At 46.3% G+C, this 19,101-nt stretch overlaps 1 protein-coding gene across 1 annotated transcript in view; it reads left to right on the top strand.

Annotated features, from left to right (window-relative positions):
• LOC137424457 (AP-1 complex subunit mu-1) overlaps positions 1-18,872 on the top strand; it is a 100,006-nt gene extending 81,134 nt beyond the window's left edge. The window contains exons 9-13 of the mRNA XM_068111929.2: positions 428-510; positions 10,737-10,812; positions 13,231-13,356; positions 13,562-13,637; positions 17,642-18,872. Of these exons, the coding sequence (XP_067968030.1) occupies positions 428-510; positions 10,737-10,812; positions 13,231-13,356; positions 13,562-13,637; positions 17,642-17,667 (387 nt within the window). The 3' untranslated portion in view covers positions 17,668-18,872. The remainder of the gene's footprint in view (positions 1-427; positions 511-10,736; positions 10,813-13,230; positions 13,357-13,561; positions 13,638-17,641) is intronic.
• The last annotated feature ends 229 nt before the right edge of the window (positions 18,873-19,101 follow it).

Here is a 19,101-nt window from a genome sequence, read left to right as displayed (position 1 = left end):
TTATATGAAGCCACTCCCAGAATGGGTGGAGCTACTCTGCAAACCGAGTAAGCCACACCCCGGACAGACACCCAACAGACAGACAGACAGACAGACAGACAGAATCATCTACGGCTATTATAATATAGATATGTATAATAATTTTGTCAATTCCCATTTCTTTTTATTTTCTGATTTAAAAGGACATATTAAGTTCTGAATAAAAAACAAAGGTTCTGTAATATTAACAGTGAAATAAAGAATTGTGGAGACCAAATACTTTTGTCAATTTCAACTTATTTTTCGAGAAAATTGTGACTTATTTTTTAAAAGTGCAAGTGCGCCAATATATTTGGGCACGACTGTATGTATAAACAAACTTGTGATGTTGATGGGTTTGATCACACCACTCCCATTAACTTTTCTTCTCCAACTGTATCTTTTCTAGGCCAAGAGCCAGTTCAAAAAACGATCCACTGCAAATGCAGTTGAAATACTTATCCCCGTTCCCAGTGATGCCGACACACCAAGGTAACATGGGAGCCATATCGTATAGCTTAGTCTAAGACTTGAGACGAAGATATCCTGTGATACATAACTGAAACATTCGCTTCAGATATTGGTCATCCTCATCATTTTAACATCTATGCTCTGAGAGCTGTGTGGGGCTGACAGGATGGCTAGGAGTTACGCACACTCGCCTCTAAGCTGTCTAGCCTTGGTTTTGGATCCCGACCCAGCTGTAAACTGTCAGTTCGGTGTTTCCCAGGCAGGGTGATTCATCAATGTGTGTGCGGTCCCTCGGATGGACGCTAAACAGGGAGTCCCGTCTGCCAGCATGGGTTGGTGTACGTTAAAGATCCCATGGTGTCCTTCGCAAAGAGTGGGCGAGTATCACCTGCACCATGGCCAAATTCCAAATTCCTGCCCTAACTAGGCGAATTTCAGGCCTGGCCAGGCTGGTTCGTGAAAGACTTGGGCCAAGCTTCCCCCAGCCGACCCCACAAGGTAGGATAATAGTGGCTGTTAAAGAGCAACAACAACTCTGAGATGTGTGTGTGTGTGTCACCATTTTTCTCAGAGATAGCCAAACCGACCTTCGTCAAACTTTCAGAGATTCATCAGTAAGTGCCAGGGAGTGTTTTTGACAAAATGTCTTCTTGATGATGCACAGGAACATTTTTCTTCCGATATATATATATTGTAACGAATTTGAGAAGTGTAACGGTTTTGAGAAGTGTAACAATTTTGGAGAAAGTGTAACGAATGTGAAAAGTATGGTTTTGTTGTGTGTAACACCCTCGTAATGTAAATAATGGTCGCAGCCGTCCTCCTAGTTAATTCCATGAAACTTACACACAGGCCACGATATATCTTTTTAAATAGTTTATTTCCTTATTCTATGTAGGCTAAATATGTGTTTCCCACTAGATTGACTCTGCATTGCATCAAACGAAATAAAGCGTAGGCCCCTCCGATGATCCATGGCAGCTCAAGTGCCAGGGATTCCCCCACTTGAGCTTTCACAGCAAACGTTTATTGCAGTACTGAACTGCTGTGCAACGTGACAGCGCAGTACCTGCAGCTGCTGACCGGTTTTCGCCATTTGCGGCCATTACGAACAAGGGGAGTGGCTAGAGAAGACGGGTCGCCCCCCTCGTCATAGGGGGGAGGAGTAAGTCGGCCCCGCTCATCCAACCCAGAACAAGGGGTTTGGCTAAGAGAGGGCGGAGCGGGAACCCCCGAGAAAGTGCGCGAAGGTTCGGAGAGGAAACCCATATAAGCCGCCGCGGGACGCACTCCACTCTCTTGCCCCTCCAGCTCTTGCTCTTGCTCCTCTTGCTCTTGCTCTGACCCCGTGCTCTTGCTCTGACCCCGTCATCTTGCTTGCTGTCCCTCGTTGTTGCTGAGGAGAAGGAAGACGCCTGAACGAGCAGGTGTGTGCGAGCCATCGTGCGACCAGCTGCGCTGCAGCTAAGGGGGCAGCTAAGGGGCCGCAGGCCACGAAAAGGACGCGCCAGGCAGCAATCCACACTGGACCCTCCATTGCCTCCCAAAACAACCATCCATCCTCAAGCCATACCTGCCTGCAATATCCCCCGTGTAAGTGTGAACGTCGTCTGTCCTAATCGTTGTCCTGGGGTTAAGTAAATTGACTAGTATAAGCTAATGATGCACTGTGTGACTGCTTCTTCCATCCATTGCTTGTAAATAACTTTGATCGCTCCTTCTTTTTGCTTGTGTGTATAATAAATCCTGTTATTCCTCCGTACTCTGTCTTCTTCTCTCTTCCTTCTCTTTCGGTCGCTTTAGAGGTTTCCAAATTGAATATCTGTGGTGCGATCTGGTCAACGTTGGGGGAGTCGGGCCAATCGGGGATCCTGTAACGGTCGCGGTGGACCATCCGCTCGGCCCAAAGTAACATCTAAACCGCGTCCGTAACAATATATATATCTGATATATATGTCGGAACGTAACCCCGTCGTAACTCGAGAAGAGTCTGTGCATATATATATATATATGTATATAAGTATATATATATATGAATATATGTATATATGTATATATATATATATATATATATATATATATATATATACATACATACATACATACATACATACATACAGACTCTCCTCGAGTTACGACGGAGTTCCGCTCCGACAAGCAGGTCGTAAGTCGAAGTAGTCGTAAGTCGAATCACCCCTCATGGACTTATTATATATTACTTATTACATATTTCCAAGTCCGTATTCCACCATAGTGTAGGAGTTGCAGATAACGAGAGGGCGAGTCGCTTTGTAGATTGATCAAAGCTCCTTTATTCCAACAGAACTAACACATACCGGAACTCACGCATCTTATATAACGCAACTCACTCTTCAGGGGGCGTGGCTCCAACAACCGAGCGCACGCCACGCCCATACAATCAATAGCCCCACTGGTCCCGTGCCTATGGATTATGTCCCAATGGGGTAACCCCTACATGCGCCCCCCAGAATTCACTTGCACGGGCAATGTCCGTATTCGGGGGTTGAGCCAACTGAGGGGGCTGGTCTATGTCCAAGTGAGCCGGCTTGAGGTGGTCCACCGAAAGGTGGTCCGGTTTGCCGCCAATGTCGACCACGAAGGACTTGTCCCCGGTCTCCAGAACGTGGAAAGGCCCATCGTAAGGCACCAGGGCCACGTTAACCTGCTCAAACCGTCGCTCGGGGCGATGCACCTTCGAGCGTTGACACTCGACGCAGGTGTTGGCCCAGTCGCACACATCCTTCCTGAATTCGTGCCAAACGAACTTCGCCACCACCAACTTTTGCGACGCCTTCCTGCCCGGATGAGAAAGACCGTGGATGGCATCAAACACCAGCCGTCTCCAGCGGTGCGAGGCTGACCCAAGGAAACGTCGCACAGTAGCATGGTGCCCGTGTCCTTGAATGGCACGTCAGAGAGTCGAAGCCCTGTGATGGCCGCCCTGCAGGCCTGGACCTCCGGGTCGGCGATCTGATCGGCCGCCATGCGGGCGTAGTCGATGCCAAGATGGACCGCGCCGACTATGGACCAGGAGAGACAATCGGCGACCGTATTATCCTTCCCAGCAGCATGTTGGATGTCCGTCATGAACTCGGAAATGAAGGAGAGCTGGCGTTGTTAATGGGCAGACCACGGCTCCGAGACCTTGGCCATGGCAAAAACCAGGGGCTTGTGGTCCACAAACGCCGTGAACGGGCGGGCTTCCAACAGGTAACGGAAGTGTCGGACAGCTAGGTAGAGGCCGAGGAGCTCACAATCGAAGGTACTATACTTTCGTTCGTTAGGGCGGAGCTGCTGGCTAAAAAAAGCAAGCGGCTGCCATGCCCTGTTGACCCACTGCTCGTGCACAGCGCCAACCGCATAGTCCAAAGCGTCCATGGTGAGAGCAATCGGTGCATCGGGCGACGGATGCGCCAGCATGGTTGCGCTGGCGAGGGCCAGTTTAGCATCCGTGAAAGCCGTGGCCATCTCCACGGTCCAGTCATTGGTGCATTTGGTAGGCTTGCCCTTGAGGGCCTCATAAAGGGACCGCTTCAGCTGGGCCACCCGGGGCAAGAAACAATGGTAAAAGTTCACCATGCCCAAAATCTCCTTCAGGGTCTTGACGGTGAGGACGCGGAAAACCTTTCACAGCCTCCTCTTTAGACGGCAGTGGGACGGGCCCCCTCCTTTGTGATGCGGTGGGCGAGAAAGTCAATTGAAGCCACCCCAAACAAGCACTTGGCCAGGTTAATGATCAGGCCGCGCTGACTGAGGCATTCAAAGAGCGCTCCGAGGTGAAGCATGTGCTCCGTCCTGGAAGCGCTGGCGATGAGGACACAGTCCAGGAAGACGAACAGAAACGGCAAATCCTGCAACATGCTGTCCATCAGGCGCTGGAAAGCCTGGGTCGCGTTTTTTTGAGCCCAAAAGGCATACATAGGAATTCGAAAAGCCCGAACGGTGTAATCACCGCAGTCTTAGGAACATCCTGCAGCTGGACGGGGACCTGGTGGTAACCACGAACGAGGTCCACCTTAGAAAAAAAACTTTACCGGCCAAGCGGGCAGAAAATCCTGGATGTGCGGGATTGGGTAGCGGTCAGGGGTAGTGGCGTCGTTAAGGTGGTGGTAATCCCGGCATGGGTGCCAACCGCCACCCGGCTTCGGCGCAATGTGGAGGCGAGGCCCACGGGCTGTCGGACCGTCGCACGATGCCAAGATGCTCAAACGTGTCGAACTCTGCCTTTGCGATAGCAAGTTTCCTCGGGTCGAGGCGTCGAGCCCGAGCGTAGACAGGCGGGCCGGTGGTCGGAATGTGATGCTCCACCTCGTGCTTGACAGCAACGGCCGAGAAGGTGGGCCGTGTAAGGCCCGGGAACTCGGTGAGGAGGCGGCGAACTCATCAGAGGTCGAGAGCGTGCACGCGAGCCTTGTCAAGGTGGACCCGCTCAGCGAGCATGGAAGTGAACTGAAGGTCTCTGCATTAATGCCAGCCGTCTCCAGCAGTGCGAGGCTGACCCAAGGAAACGTCGCACAGTAGCGTGGTGCCCGTGTCCTTGAATGGCACGTCAGACAGTCGAAGCCTTCGACAGTCGAAGCCTCAAACATCCGGGGCCTTCGCTCAAACCTGACTGATCTCTCCATACAGGTTGCTTCTGACAATCCAGACTTGATCTGCTTAACAGAGACTTTCCTCCTTCAAGATGTCTCTGATTCCTTAATATCTCTTCCTGGTTACTCCCTCCTCCGGTATGATAGACCTGAGCCTCGGCCTGGTGGTGGGGTGGCTATCTTTATCAAAAACTCTCTTCCTCACTCTCCTTGCACTGCACTCTCTCCTCCTCACCCCCAGGAGTACCTCTGGCTACGGCTTCCTCTCCACTCCCACCTTTTGTTCATATGTGTTCTGTACCGTCCCCCAAACAGTGATGACTCCATCTACATTTCACTGTCTGACAACATGGACCAACTTCTATCCACTCATCCCAACTCTCTCTTCCTCATATGTGGTGACTTCAATTGTCATCATGCCACCTGGTTGGGTGTGGGTTCCTCTCTCACCAGTCATGGCACCTCAGCAAAGGACTTCTGTGACTCACTGGGATTGACACAATCTGTCAATTTCCCGACCCGGATCTCAGCCAATGGAGTATCTTCTCTTCTAGACTTGGTTATGACTAACTTCCCTGCTAATGTCTGCTGCTCTTCTTCTGCTCCAATCGGTTCTTCTGATCATGTGCTTGTCAAAGTGGACATCTCTCTGGCCATTCTCAGAGAGCCTCCTCAGCGTCGACGAGTCTGGCATTTCACTCAGGCCGACTGGAACGGTCTTCAAGCAGCCATCAATCGTCTGGATTGGTCTCCCATCTCCACTGCCTCTGACATCAATTCTTCCTGGGAATTCTTCCAAAGCAAACTGATCTCTCTCATGCACAGATTTATCCCATCTCGCCTTCAGTTGTCTTACCCTTCCTCCCGTCCATGGTACACTGAATCTTGTGGTGAGGCAGTTGCCCTGAAACAACTTGCCTTTGCCTCTTGGAAGGCTAATCCAACTGAAGGAAATCTCAGTTCCTTCCACCAAGCTCGGAACAAGTGTGTGTCTACCCTCAGGAGTGCCAGGAAGCACTATCTCTCCTCACTCAAGAATGAACTCTCAAACCTGTCTCCTTCCTCCAAATCCTGGTGGTGTCTGGTCAAATCCGTTTCTGGTGTTTGTTCCCCCTCCATCCCCTCCCTTACCTCAAATGGCCACACAGTTGACATCGCACGTGACAAAGCCGAATGCCTCAACTCTGTGTTTGCCTCAAAATCCTTAGTCCCAAACCCATCTCTCTCTGTTCCCACCTTTCCCAGTCGAACCAAACTGCTCCTGGACTCTGTGACCTTCTCTCCTGACAAGGTGGAGGAGTTTTTGTCAAACCTCGACTCTGATTCTGCAACTGGACCAGATGGCATCAGCCCACGGGTCCTAAAATCCTGCTCTGCCGCTCTATCTCACCCTCTCTCTGTTCTTTTCACCCTATCCTTTGCTCAAGGTCATCTGCCAGCATCCTGGAAATCAGCAAACATTACCGCTTTACACAAAAAAGGTGCAAAAACAGATCCTTGCAACTACAGACCAATCAGCCTGCTCCCAATTATCAGCAAAGTCATGGAATCCATCATTGCTTCGGATATGAAATCTTTCCTCTTCTCCAATGGCTTGATCTCTGATCATCAATTTGGTTTCAGACCAGGTCACTCTACTCTGGACATGCTGCTTCTGCTGTCTCAACAATGGATGGAGGTCCTCAATGCCAAACAGGAAATCAGAGCTGTCTCCCTTGACATATCACGTGCCTTCGATACGGTCTGGCACCCAGCTCTGCTCACCAAACTCTCCTCCTATGGTATCCATGGAAATCTCCATGCATGGCTTGCGGACTTCCTCTCTGGTCGTAGTCAACGTGTGGCCCTGAATGTATTTCTCTCATCTCCCCTTCCCGTTCAGGCTGGAGTTCCCCAAGGCAGTGTGCTGGGCCCTGTGCTTTTTCTGGTCTTTATCAATGATCTCTCCGACTCTCTGGAAAATCCTCTGTATCTCTTTGCTGATGACTCCACTCTCTGCCGCTCCATTCCTCTTCCCTCAGATCGGCAGTCTGCAGCCTCCTCACTCTCTGAAGACCTGGACAAAATCACAGACTGGTCAAACATGTGGAACATGTCTTTCAATCCTGACAAATCTCACACTCTTACTATGTCTCTCCGAAAAGATCGACTGGACAACCCTCCCATCTACTTTCTCAACAATCCTCTCCAAGAAGTTCTGTCACTCAAGCTTTTGGGTCTCACCATCTGCCATGATCTTTCTTGGGAAAACCACATTTCCAAGCTGGCCTCCAAAGCCAGTCGCCGACTGGGCATCCTCCGTCGTGCGAAGTCCTTCCTAGGCACACCTGAGCTCCTCACCACATACAAGGCTTTCATCCGCAGCTCAATGGAATACTGTTCTCCCCTATGGGCTGGTGCTCCTGCCTCACACCTGGCTCGGCTTCACGCTGTTGAATCCAAAGCTTTCAGAATCATTGGAATCTCCCACGATGAAGCTATCTCTGAGGGCCTTTCACTCACTCACCGCAGGCAGGTAGGTGGTCTTTCTGTCTTCTACCGACTCCTCTCCAGCCTTGCTCCCCCAGCTCTCTCTGTGCTCTGTCCCCCAAATATTCCTACAGGTCGCACAAGATCTGCCAGCCACCCTCTGATGGTTAAACTGCCGAAATCTCGGCTCTCTGCTCACCTTCACTCTTTCATTCCTCTTTTCTCCCGCCTCTGGAACAAACTCCCACACTCACTTCAATCACACTCCTCCCTCCAGGTCTTCAAAACAGCTGTTCACCACCATCTCTTATCTTCCCCCATCCAAAACCTTGATCTTTTCTACCCCCACTAATTCATCCCAGATCCACCTTGTTTGAAATTCCAACTTCTTTCCTGGAAGTCTTGGCAGTGTCCATATGTTTTATACCTCTCCCACCCCCCCCCCCCCCTTCCCATGCCTCCCCCCCAAAGCCCTCTCCCTCCCACAGTTTTCTCGATGTCTCCATGTCTCTCGGTCCCTGCTCTCAAATGTTGTGTTTGTGTCCTTCCCCCTCTCTCCCCATCTTGTCTACCGCTCCCGATGTTATTTGTTTTGTGTGTCTGTTTGTCTTTCTGTGTGATTAATGTTCGCTCTTTCACGAGCCTCGATCTTGTATTCAAAAAAAAAGAAAAAAAGAAAAAAAAGATGAGCCGCCAATTTTTAACATCCATCATTAGGCCGTTGGCGCAGTTGAAATCAGCGCCCAGCAAGGGGGTGGACACCTTCGCCGTGACAAAATCCCATGTAAATCGCTGCCCGCCCAAGCACAGTGCCACAGTCCGTTTGCCAAAAGTCTGGATAGCACTGCCGTTTGCGGCTTCCAGGGCGGGGCCGTGCCTCCCGGCCTCCCGGTCCAATGCCGACGCAGGTAGAATGCTCACCTGGGCCCCTGTGTCACAGAGGAAACAACGTCCTGAGTCAGTTTCCGAAATGAACAACAAACTGCCCGAACGGCCGACGCACAAGCCAGTTAACGAGCACTGGCCATCTCGTTTCCCGACTCGCTGAAGCTGCAGGGTGGCCGGCATGCCTTGGTCTTGGAACCAAACCTTGCGTGGTAAAAGCACAAGCCTGGGGCCTTCTGCCGCTGGGCCATAATGGCGGCCGCGATGGTGTCTGCCAGTGGCGCAGGCTCGACGGGGCCAGGGTCCCATGCGGCCGCACTACATTGCTGGCTGGCGGAGAAATACTTGTCTGCTTCCCTGGCCAGGGCGCGGAAATCCTTAACAGATGAGTTGGTCAGGGCTGTCTGTACCTGACCTGGCAGCTGTTGCAGGAACAGTTGTTTGAAGAGGAAACATGGTCAGTGGCTGCCCAGTAGAAACAACATGTGGTCCATGAGCTCCGATGGCTTGGAGTCGCCCAGCCCGGGTAGAGAAAGTAGTTTGCGGGCACGCTCGGCCTCAGTGCGCTTGAAGGTTATGAGCAGCAGCGCCTTTAGCATCTCGTACTTGCGGTCCTTCGGAGGATCCTGGAGAAGGCTCACCACTCTGGTCACAGTGGAGCCGCTGAGCGCAGACACGACATAATAATACTTCGTGTCGTCCGCAGAAATGTTCCGAATGGCGAATTGGGCCTCAGCTTGTGCAAACCAAACGGCCGCTTGTCGTTCCCAAAACTCCGGCAGTTTGATCGAAACTGCGCTTGTCGCCATGTTCGTTTGAAGCCCCGAAAACGTTCGGGAGCAAGAGGGGGTCACCAATGTAGGAGTTGCGGACAACGAGAGGGCGAGACACTTCTTGGCCTGTTCAAAGCTCCTTTATTCCAACAGAACTAACACATACCGGAACTCACGCATCTTTTATAACGCAACTCACTCTTCCGGGGGCGTGGCTCCAACAATCAGCGCAAGCCACGCCCATACAATCAATAGCCCCACTGGTCCCGTGCCTGTGGATTATGTACCAATGAGGTAACCCCTACAATAGCATCATTTGTTAAAAGTCATACAGCCTAAATCCCATAATCCAATCCAATCCATACACTGCACAATCAGTAAAATAAATAAAAGGGTTGAAATAAAAGACTTTATGACATTACAATGCCTTTTACTGCACAAAAAAAGCTGACAAAAATTCAGGTACATAATGTGGTACACAAATAATGTGGCACTGTAATAAGAAGTGACGAAGTACCTGATAACATAAACACATATAAACACACAAATCAGTCCTTTGAACAAGATGGCTGGTCATCCATCAGTGGTGAGGCAGAGGACAGAGAAGGTGCATACCAGGATCGTCTTCTTCTTCACTCGTCAATAAGCTGAGATATTGTATAAACCGTGAGCATACAGGTTAGGTTTGAGCGAGCTCCAGCTCAAGGCAGCGAACGCTGCTAACAAAGGCGCGTAACAAATTGGGAGGGCCATGGGCAGACTCGAGGGCGCGTAATGGCGTCGCTTGGAGAGGGAGGTTGCAAACTGAACGGAATGGGGCCTACTTCTTATTTGATTGACACAACGCAGATTCAACTATTGGAAACACTGCCTTATCTAACACACATACTAATGAAATAACTGGAATCCTATGGTGGCCAACGTGTTGCTTGTGGACTAACTAGGGGTGCTACCTTTAACCTTTAATGATGTTGAATTTATTTACACAAGTGAGGGTTCTCAAAACCGCAACAATATATATATATATATATATATATATATATATATATATATATATATATATATATATATATATATATATATATATATATATATACATATATATATATATATATTGTTGCGGTTTTGAGAACCCTCACTATATATATATATACCGCAATATATATATATATATATATATATATATATATATATATATATATATATATATATATATATATATATATACATATATATATATATATTGTTGCGGTTTTGAATATATATATATATACCACTTGCAGGCAAAAGATAATTATCAACCACCATGAAGTAAATAACTCCACAGATTTTTTTTAATGTCCAACATGTCTCAAACCACCGCTGGGAAAAACTCACCCGGCCAGGCAATGTCGGTTATCATCCCTTTCTCCTCTCTCTTCTCCCACCCCCCAGTAGTGCTGGGTAGTCCATGCTTGTGCCCTGTAGGACATGTTTCCTTGTATTAACTTTGTCTTCTGCTCTCCAGATTTAAGACTAGCACTGGCTCAGCTAAGTGGCTTCCTGAAAAGAATGCTGTTGTTTGGAATATAAAGTCTTTACCTGTGAGTATTATTGACAGCCTCTCATGTATACATGTCCCAAAGCCTCGGCCTTCATATCACCTTTGTGAAAATCCCCCAATCCCCAGACCCAACTCATCCTTTTTATTTTTCTTCATTGTTCTCAGATGTCAATGTATGCTGTAAGACCTGAAAAGGTGTTTTCAGTTTCTCACCTCCTTTGTTTTCTTTTCTTTATACAACCTTAAAAATGTATACTTTTCAACACGGACTCAATGGCATAATGGTTAGAGTGTCCAGTCTGAGTCTGGTTGGTCGGCAGTTCTAACCCTGGCTGAGTCATACATAAGGCTTTTTAAAATGGTACGTGCTGCTTCTTTGCTTCACGCTCACCATTTGAAAGGATAGTACACGGACAAGCAACTGGAAGTTGGTAATAATAGAGCAGGATTTGATAGGCCTAATGACCCCTTCCTGCATCAAAGTTTGTTGTAAGGGAACTCATATTATTATAACCCTGAAAACGCACATCATCAATCTCCAATTGGTCCATCCCTACCATACCACCAGACTCTGATACATCCCTATCACACCACAGGACCTGTCTCCTTCCCCATCCCCATCCCCACATCACCAAACTCTTCGCCATGCCCACACTGCCAAACACTGCTCCATCTCCACACGACCAGACGCTGTTCCATTCCTACACCACCAGAACCTTCTCCATTGCCACTCCCACCAGACCCAGCTCTATCCCCACACCACCAACCCTGCTTCAATCCCACACCACCAGATCCTGCTCCATCTCCACATGACCAGATCCTGCTCCATCTCCACACCACCAGACCCTGCTCCAACCCTACACTACTAGACCCTGCCCATTGCCACACTGCCAAACACTGCTCCATCGCCACACCACCAGACCAAGCTCCCTCCCTACACCACCAGATCCTGCTCCATCGCCACTCGCACCAGACCCGGATCCATCGCCACACCACCAACCCTCCTCCATTCCCACACCACCAGACCCTGCTCCATCCCCACACCACCAGACCCTGCTCCATCCCCACACCACCAGACCCTGATCCATCCCCACACCACCAGACCCTGATCCATCCCCACACCACCAGACCCAGCTCCCTCCCCACACCATCAGATTCTGCTCCATCGCCACTCGCACCGGACCCGGATCCATCGCCACACCACCAACGCTGCTCCATCCCCACACCACCAGACCCAGCTCCCTCCCCACACCATCAGATCCTGCTCCATCGCCACTCGCACCAGACCCAGATCCATCGCCACACCACCAACCCTCCTCCATCCCCACACCACCAGACGCTGCTCCATCCCCACACCACCAGACCCTGCTCCATCCCCACACCACCAGATCATGCTCCATCTCCACATGACCAGATCCTGCACTATCTCCATACCACCAGATCCAGCTCCAACCTCCCACTACTAGACCCTGCCCATTGCCACACCGCCAAACACTGCTCCATCCCCACACCACCAGACCCTGCTCCATCCCCACACCACCAGATCATGCTCCATCTCCACATGACCACATCCTGCACTATCTCCATACCACCAGACCCTGCTCCAACCTCCCACTACTAGACCCGCCACTCCCACCAGACCCGGATCCATTGCCACAACACCAACCCTCCTCCATTCCCACACCACCAGACCCTGCTCCATCCCCACACCACCAGACCCTGCTCCATCCCCACACCACCAGACCCTGCTCCATCCCCACACCACCAGACCCTGCTCCATCCCCACACCACCAGACCCTGCTCCATCCCCACACCACCAGACGCTGCTCCATCGCCACACCACCAGACCCGGCACCCTGCCAATACCACCAGACCTGGCACCCTGCCAACACCATCAGACCCGGCACCCTGCCCACATCACCAGACCTGGCTCCGTGCCCACACCATCAGATCCGGCTCCATCCCCACACCACCAGACCCTGCTCCATCCCCACACCACCAGACCCTGCTCCATCCCCACACCACCAGACCCTGCTCCATCCCCACACCACCAGACCCTGCTCCATCGCCACACCACCAGACCCGGCTCCCTGCCAATACCACCAGACCCGGCACCCTGCCAACACCATCAGACCCGGCACCCTGCCCACATCACCAGACCTGGCTCCGTGCCCACACCATCAGATCCGGCTCCATTCCCACCCCCACCAGACCCTATATCCTACTTTACACAACTCCATCCCCACTCTATACCATGTTCTCTGCTTATCTATTTACACACAGTTAACACTGTTCCGCCAAATGCAAAACATGTTGATAATAACAAACAAACAAAAAAACTATGCAAAATGTGTTGCCTCGTTTATTAGAAAAAAATAAAAACAACAAAAAACAGCATACAATCAATCTTGGCTGGAGGCACAATGATTTGTACTTGAAAAGTGGTACATCTGCACAGGGTGGAAAGGAGCACATGCTTCGTGCACAGCTGTCACTACCAAGTGTTGAGGCCGAGGATATGTCTGGGAACCCTCCAATTTCGATATCCTTCAACATTCCCTACTTCACCGTTTCTGGAATTCAGGTCTCGCTTTCCTCCAAATCTGAACTTTTTCATTGTATGAACCTTTTCCATTTGATGACATCTCTATTCATCTACATATTTCATATATATGTTGTAAGCATGTATGGTACAAGTAATTGTTACCCAAAGAATGTTATTGTCTACATTTGTCTCTTTCTCACTTTATTGTCTTGTTACACGAATAGCATTATGCTGCTTTTCCTAGGTACGATACCTGAAGATTGTCGAGAAAACTGGATACCAGGCTCTGCCTTGGGTTCGATACATCACGCAGAGTGGAGGTGCGTTTCTCTTTTCCTTCTTTATATCTCTTTCTCTTTACCCTTTTGCCTTTTTCTTTACTTCACTTTATTCTGCAGAGCTTAAACTCATGAGTATTAAATCTAAAACCCGTAAGTATTAAACCTTAAACACATGAGTATTAAACCTTAAACTCATGAGTATTAAATGTTAATCCCATGAGTATTAAATCTAAAACCCATAAGTATTAAACCTTAAACCCATGAGTATTAAATCTAAACCCCACAAGTATTATACCTTAAACCTATGAGTATTAAATCGAAAACCCATGAGTATTAAACCATAATCCCATGAGTATTAAACCATAAACCCATCGGTTGAGAAATTAAACATGAACCCTGACTATTAAACCTCAATCCCATGAGTTGAGAGCTTAAACATTAAAGCAATGAGTATTAAACTTTAAACGAATGAGTATGACCCCTTACTCCCATAAATATTAAACATTAAACCCATGAGTATTAAATCTAAAACCCATAAGTATTAAACCTTAAACCCATGAGTATTAAATCTAAACCCCACAAGTATTATACCTTAAACCTATGAGTATTAAATCGAAAACCCATGAGTATTAAACCATAATCCCATGAGTATTAAACCATAAACCCATCGGTTGAGAAATTAAACATGAACCCTGACTATTAAACCTCAATCCCAAGAGTTGAGAGCTTAAGCATTAAACCCATGACTATTAAACCTTAAACCTATGAGTTTAAACTTTAAGTTTAAACTTAAGCCTTAAACATCAAACCCATGAGTATTAAAGCTTAATTCCAAGAGTTGAGAGCTTAAACATCAAACCCAGAAGTATTAAACCTTAATTCCAAGGGTTTTTTTTTTTTTTGTGTACAAGATCGAGGCTCGTGTAAGAGCTAACATTAATGACAAAAAACAAACGTACACATAGGACAAAATAAAGGGAGCAGGAGACAAGATGGGGAGAGAGGGGAAAGCACACAAGTACAACATTTGAGAGCAGGGACATTGGGAGATCTGTGGGAGGGAGAGGGCTTGGGGGGATGAGTCATGGGAAGGGGGGTTGGGGGTGGGAGAGGTAAAAAAACACATGGACACAGCTAGAACTTCCAGGAAAGAAGTCGGTATTTCAGAAAAGTGGATCTGGGGTGAATTAACTGGGGTAGAAAAGATCAAGGTATTGGATGGGGGGAAGATAAGACATCAAGAGTTGAGTTGACATCTCATCAAGAGATGAGAGCTTTAACATCAAACCCATAAGTATTCAACCCTAATCCCAAGAGATCAGAGCTTAAACATGAAACCCATGAGTATTAAACCTTAATCCCAATAGTTGAGAGCTTTAACATCAAACCCATGAGTATTAAACTTTAATTCCAAGAGTTGAGAGCTTTAACATCAAACCCATGAGTATTAAACCTTAATTCCAAGAGTTGAGAGCTTTAACATCAAACCCATGAGTATTAAACCTTAATTCCAAGAGTTGAGAGCTTTAACATCAAGCCCATGAGTATTAAACCTTAATTCCAAGAGATGAGAACTTAAACATCAAACCCATGAGTAATAAACCTTAATTCCAAGAGTTGAGAACTTAAACATCAAAACCATGAGTATTAAACCTTAATTCCAAGAGTTGAGAACTTAAACATCAAACCCATGAGTATTAAACCTTAATCCAAGAGTTGAGAACTTAAACATCAAACCCATGAGTATTAAACCTTAATTCCAAGAGTTGAGAGCTTTAACATCCAACCCATGAGTATTAAACCTTAATTCCAAGAGTTGAGAACTTAAACATCAAAACCATGAGTATTAAACCTTAATTCCAAGAGTTGAGAACTTAAACATCAAACCCATGAGTATTAAACCTTAATTCCAAGAGTTGAGAGCTTTAACATCAAACCCATGAGTAATAAACCTTAATTCCAAGAGTTGAGAACTTAAACATCAAACCCATGAGTATTAAACCTTAATTCCAAGAGTTGAGAACTTTAACATCAAACCCATGAGTATTAAACCTTAATTCCAAGAGATGAGAGCTTTAACATCAAAACCATGAGTATTAAACCTTAATTCCAAGAGATGAGAGCTTTAACATCAAACCCATGAGTATTAAACCTTAATCGCAGTAGTTGAGAGCTTAAACATCAACCACATGAGTATGAAGCCTTAATTCCAAGAGTTGAGAGCTTTAGCATCAAACCCATGAGTATTAAACCTTAATTACAAGAGTTGAGAGCTTAAACATCAAAACCATGAGTATTCAACCTTAATTCCAAGAGTTGAGAGCTTAAACATCAAAACCATGAATATTAAACCTTAATTCCAAGAGTTGAGAGCTTAAACATCAAAACCATGAGTATTAAACCTTAATTCCAAGAGGTGAGAGCTTAAACATCAAAACCATGAGTGTTAAACCTTAATTCCAAGAGTTGAGAGCTTTAACATCAAACCCATGAGTATTAAACCTTAATTCCAAGAGTTGAGAGCTTAAACATCAAACCCATGAGTATTAAACTTTAATTCCAAGAGTTGAGAGCTTTATCATCAAATCCATGAGTATTAAACCTTAATTCCAAGAGATGAGAGCTTTAACATCAAACCCATGCGTATTAAACCTTAATTCCAAGAGTTGAGAGCTTTAACATCAAATCCATGAGTATTAAACTTGAATTCCAAGAGTTGAGAGCTTTAACATCAAACCCATGAGTATTAAACCTTAATTCCAAGAGTTGAGAGCTTTAACATGAAACCCATGAGTATTAAACCTTAATTCCAAGAGTTGAGAGCTTCAACATCAAAACCATGAGTTATAAAGCTTAATTCCAAGAGTTGAAAGCTTAAACATCCAAACCATGAGTATTAAACCTTAATTCCAAGAGTTGAGAGCTTTAACATCAAACCCATGAGTATTAAACCTTAATCCAAGAGTTGAGAGCTTTATCATCAAACCCATGAGTATTAGACATTAATTCCAAGAGTTGAGAGCTTTAACATCAAACCCATGAGTATTAAACCTTAATTCCAAGAGTTGAGAGCTTTAACATCAAACCCATGAGTATTAAACCTTAATTCCAAGAGTTGAGAGCTTGAACATCAAAACCATGAGTATTAAAGCTTAATTCCAAGAGTTGAGAGCTTTAACATCAAACCCATGAGTATTAAACCTTAATTCCAAGAGTTGAGAGCTTAATTCCAAGAGTTGAGAGTTGAGAGCTTAATTCCAAGAGTTAAACATCAAACCCATGAGTATTAAACCTTAATTCCAAGAGTTGAGAACTTAAACATCAAACCCATGAGTATTAAACCTTAATTCCAAGAGTTGAGAATTTAAACATCAAACCCATGAGTATTAAACCTTAATTCCAAGAGTTGAGAGCTTAAACATCAAAACCATGAGTATTAAACCTTAATCCCAAGAGTTGAGAGGCATTCTTTTTGATGGCTACTCGTGTATATTGTCTTGTAAAAGCGGCAGTCAGAACATTTTAGTCTAAGCAACGAATAAGGTGGATCGGGTGGCTGGCTTAATTAAGATCTTCGAGTCCTGAGATTGAGTCCCTGTCGTGCCGTTGAAATAACACCAGGTGGGTTGATTCAACCTGTCATCGTTCCAAGGTCGGAAAAATGAGTGCCAGTTCACTGGTAATTCCCTGTGTGCCGCAAGAGGCGACTAACAGGGTTGGCGGCAGCAAGAGCATCCGGCCATAAAACATTGCTTCAAAAAGGGGACCACGGTGCCCGAAAAAGGGCAACCCCTGCTCTGCAGGGAAAAATGGCCTCCAAAGGTGGTTCTTTTTCTTTCTCAGCATCATTGGCACAGCTGCGCTTCTACAAAATGACGCAAACAGCAGCGACAGGCTGCATACAAATTACGAATAGGGATAGAAATAATTGTGGGTATGGAAGGGGGAGGATGTGAGATGGTCGTGATAAAGAAACAAGCAAATAATCAGCCTTTTCTTCATCTTCTCCTTTTTCTCAAGCTCTTCTCATTTTCTTTTTCCAGATTACCAGATTCGCACACAGCCATGATGTTACCAAGTATTGTTTGGATGAAGAAGAAGAGAAAGAAATGACACAGCATGACCGAAGAATTACAACAGAATAAGCCTCACCGGAATGAAGCCCTTCACTGCCACAAGCCAAATGGACAGCTCGCAATATTCCGTTCAACAACGAACATCTGCTTTCTGTTTCGATTTCTTTGTTTTTAACCTTTTGTGTAGAATGGAGGAATAGAGGGTTGTCCAGCAATACTCAGCAGAGGAACCTGCAACACTCAGCAGTCAGCACATATTAGTCTTTCTAAATGTCGTTTCTGGCCAGTCACAGATTATTCCATCTGCTCGGTGAGTTTCCTGATGCCATTGGAAGATGAGTCTTGAAGCCTTTTAAAAGTGGAAAACCTTTTGGGCCATCCATCCTTCCCCTTGTAATTGTTAAGGTGTATTCACGCAGAAAATTTTTTTTAAGCTTCAGACGAGTTAATCTGTCTTGGACCCTGGGATTAGTAGTGCGGATTAAATGTGTGTGAACATTGGCATGAAGTATTTGGTCCAGCGGAAATCACAATCGGAAGGCACGACTGGCTGTCCAAGGGTGATTTGTAGTAATTCTCACAGCAACATCAGTCACGTCATTGACAGCAACACCACATGATGCCAACTAGTTTTATACCTTGTGCCCGATTACATTTTCATTTTAACGCCAAAAACTTCCAACGATTCTAATTTCTTGAGGGGAAAAAACTTCCTACGATTCCAATCTATATATTATGTGTAGTAAAATTGCATAATGTTCACACCTGTCTGTTTGTGAACAGGATATCTCAAAAAAAATTGTGGACGGATTTGGATGAAATTTGGTGGAGAGGTTGGGTGTGTGACCAGGACGAAATGATCAGATTTTGGTGAAGATTCGGGTTTGATCATTTTTCAGCGATTCTTCACCATTTAAATGAGAGGGCTAAAACTAATATATAGCATGATATTTCAAAACGTTATGGACGGATTATGACAAAACTTGGTGGATCAGTTGGTTATGCGACACGAACAAGCCGATTCAATTTTGGTTCAGGTCCGGGTCCAAATCAGACCCATCAGTGGGATACAAAGCATCAACTGTTCAGCCTGGGGGAGGTTTGCGATCTACTGAGTGCCGCTCTAGATATTTGCTGCTTCTTTAAATCGATTTGTAGATTTATAATATTTTATAAAAATTAAAACGTACTGCATGTGCTTGCCTTTCTTTCAGTTGTGTATTGTTAACAATTGGTGATGTAGTCAAACCGATGAATTTACATCAAGATTTTCCGAACAATTATACATCCTTGCCATTTTTATTTCATCTTTCTGGTCAATTTTTGAAGGTATTGTATATCTAAATATTGTTTTAAAATGTTTTTCACCCATTGCTAACAAGCCTCCTTCATCTCACCTTCTCCCTCAATTTACTGCATACTCATTC

Source organism: Myxine glutinosa, chromosome 1 (assembly GCF_964187855.1).
Source record: "Myxine glutinosa chromosome 1, kmMyxGlut1.1, whole genome shotgun sequence".
NCBI classification, from domain to species: Eukaryota; Metazoa; Chordata; class Myxini; order Myxiniformes; family Myxinidae; genus Myxine; species Myxine glutinosa.
This window is presented reverse-complemented; position numbering and strand designations above follow the sequence as displayed.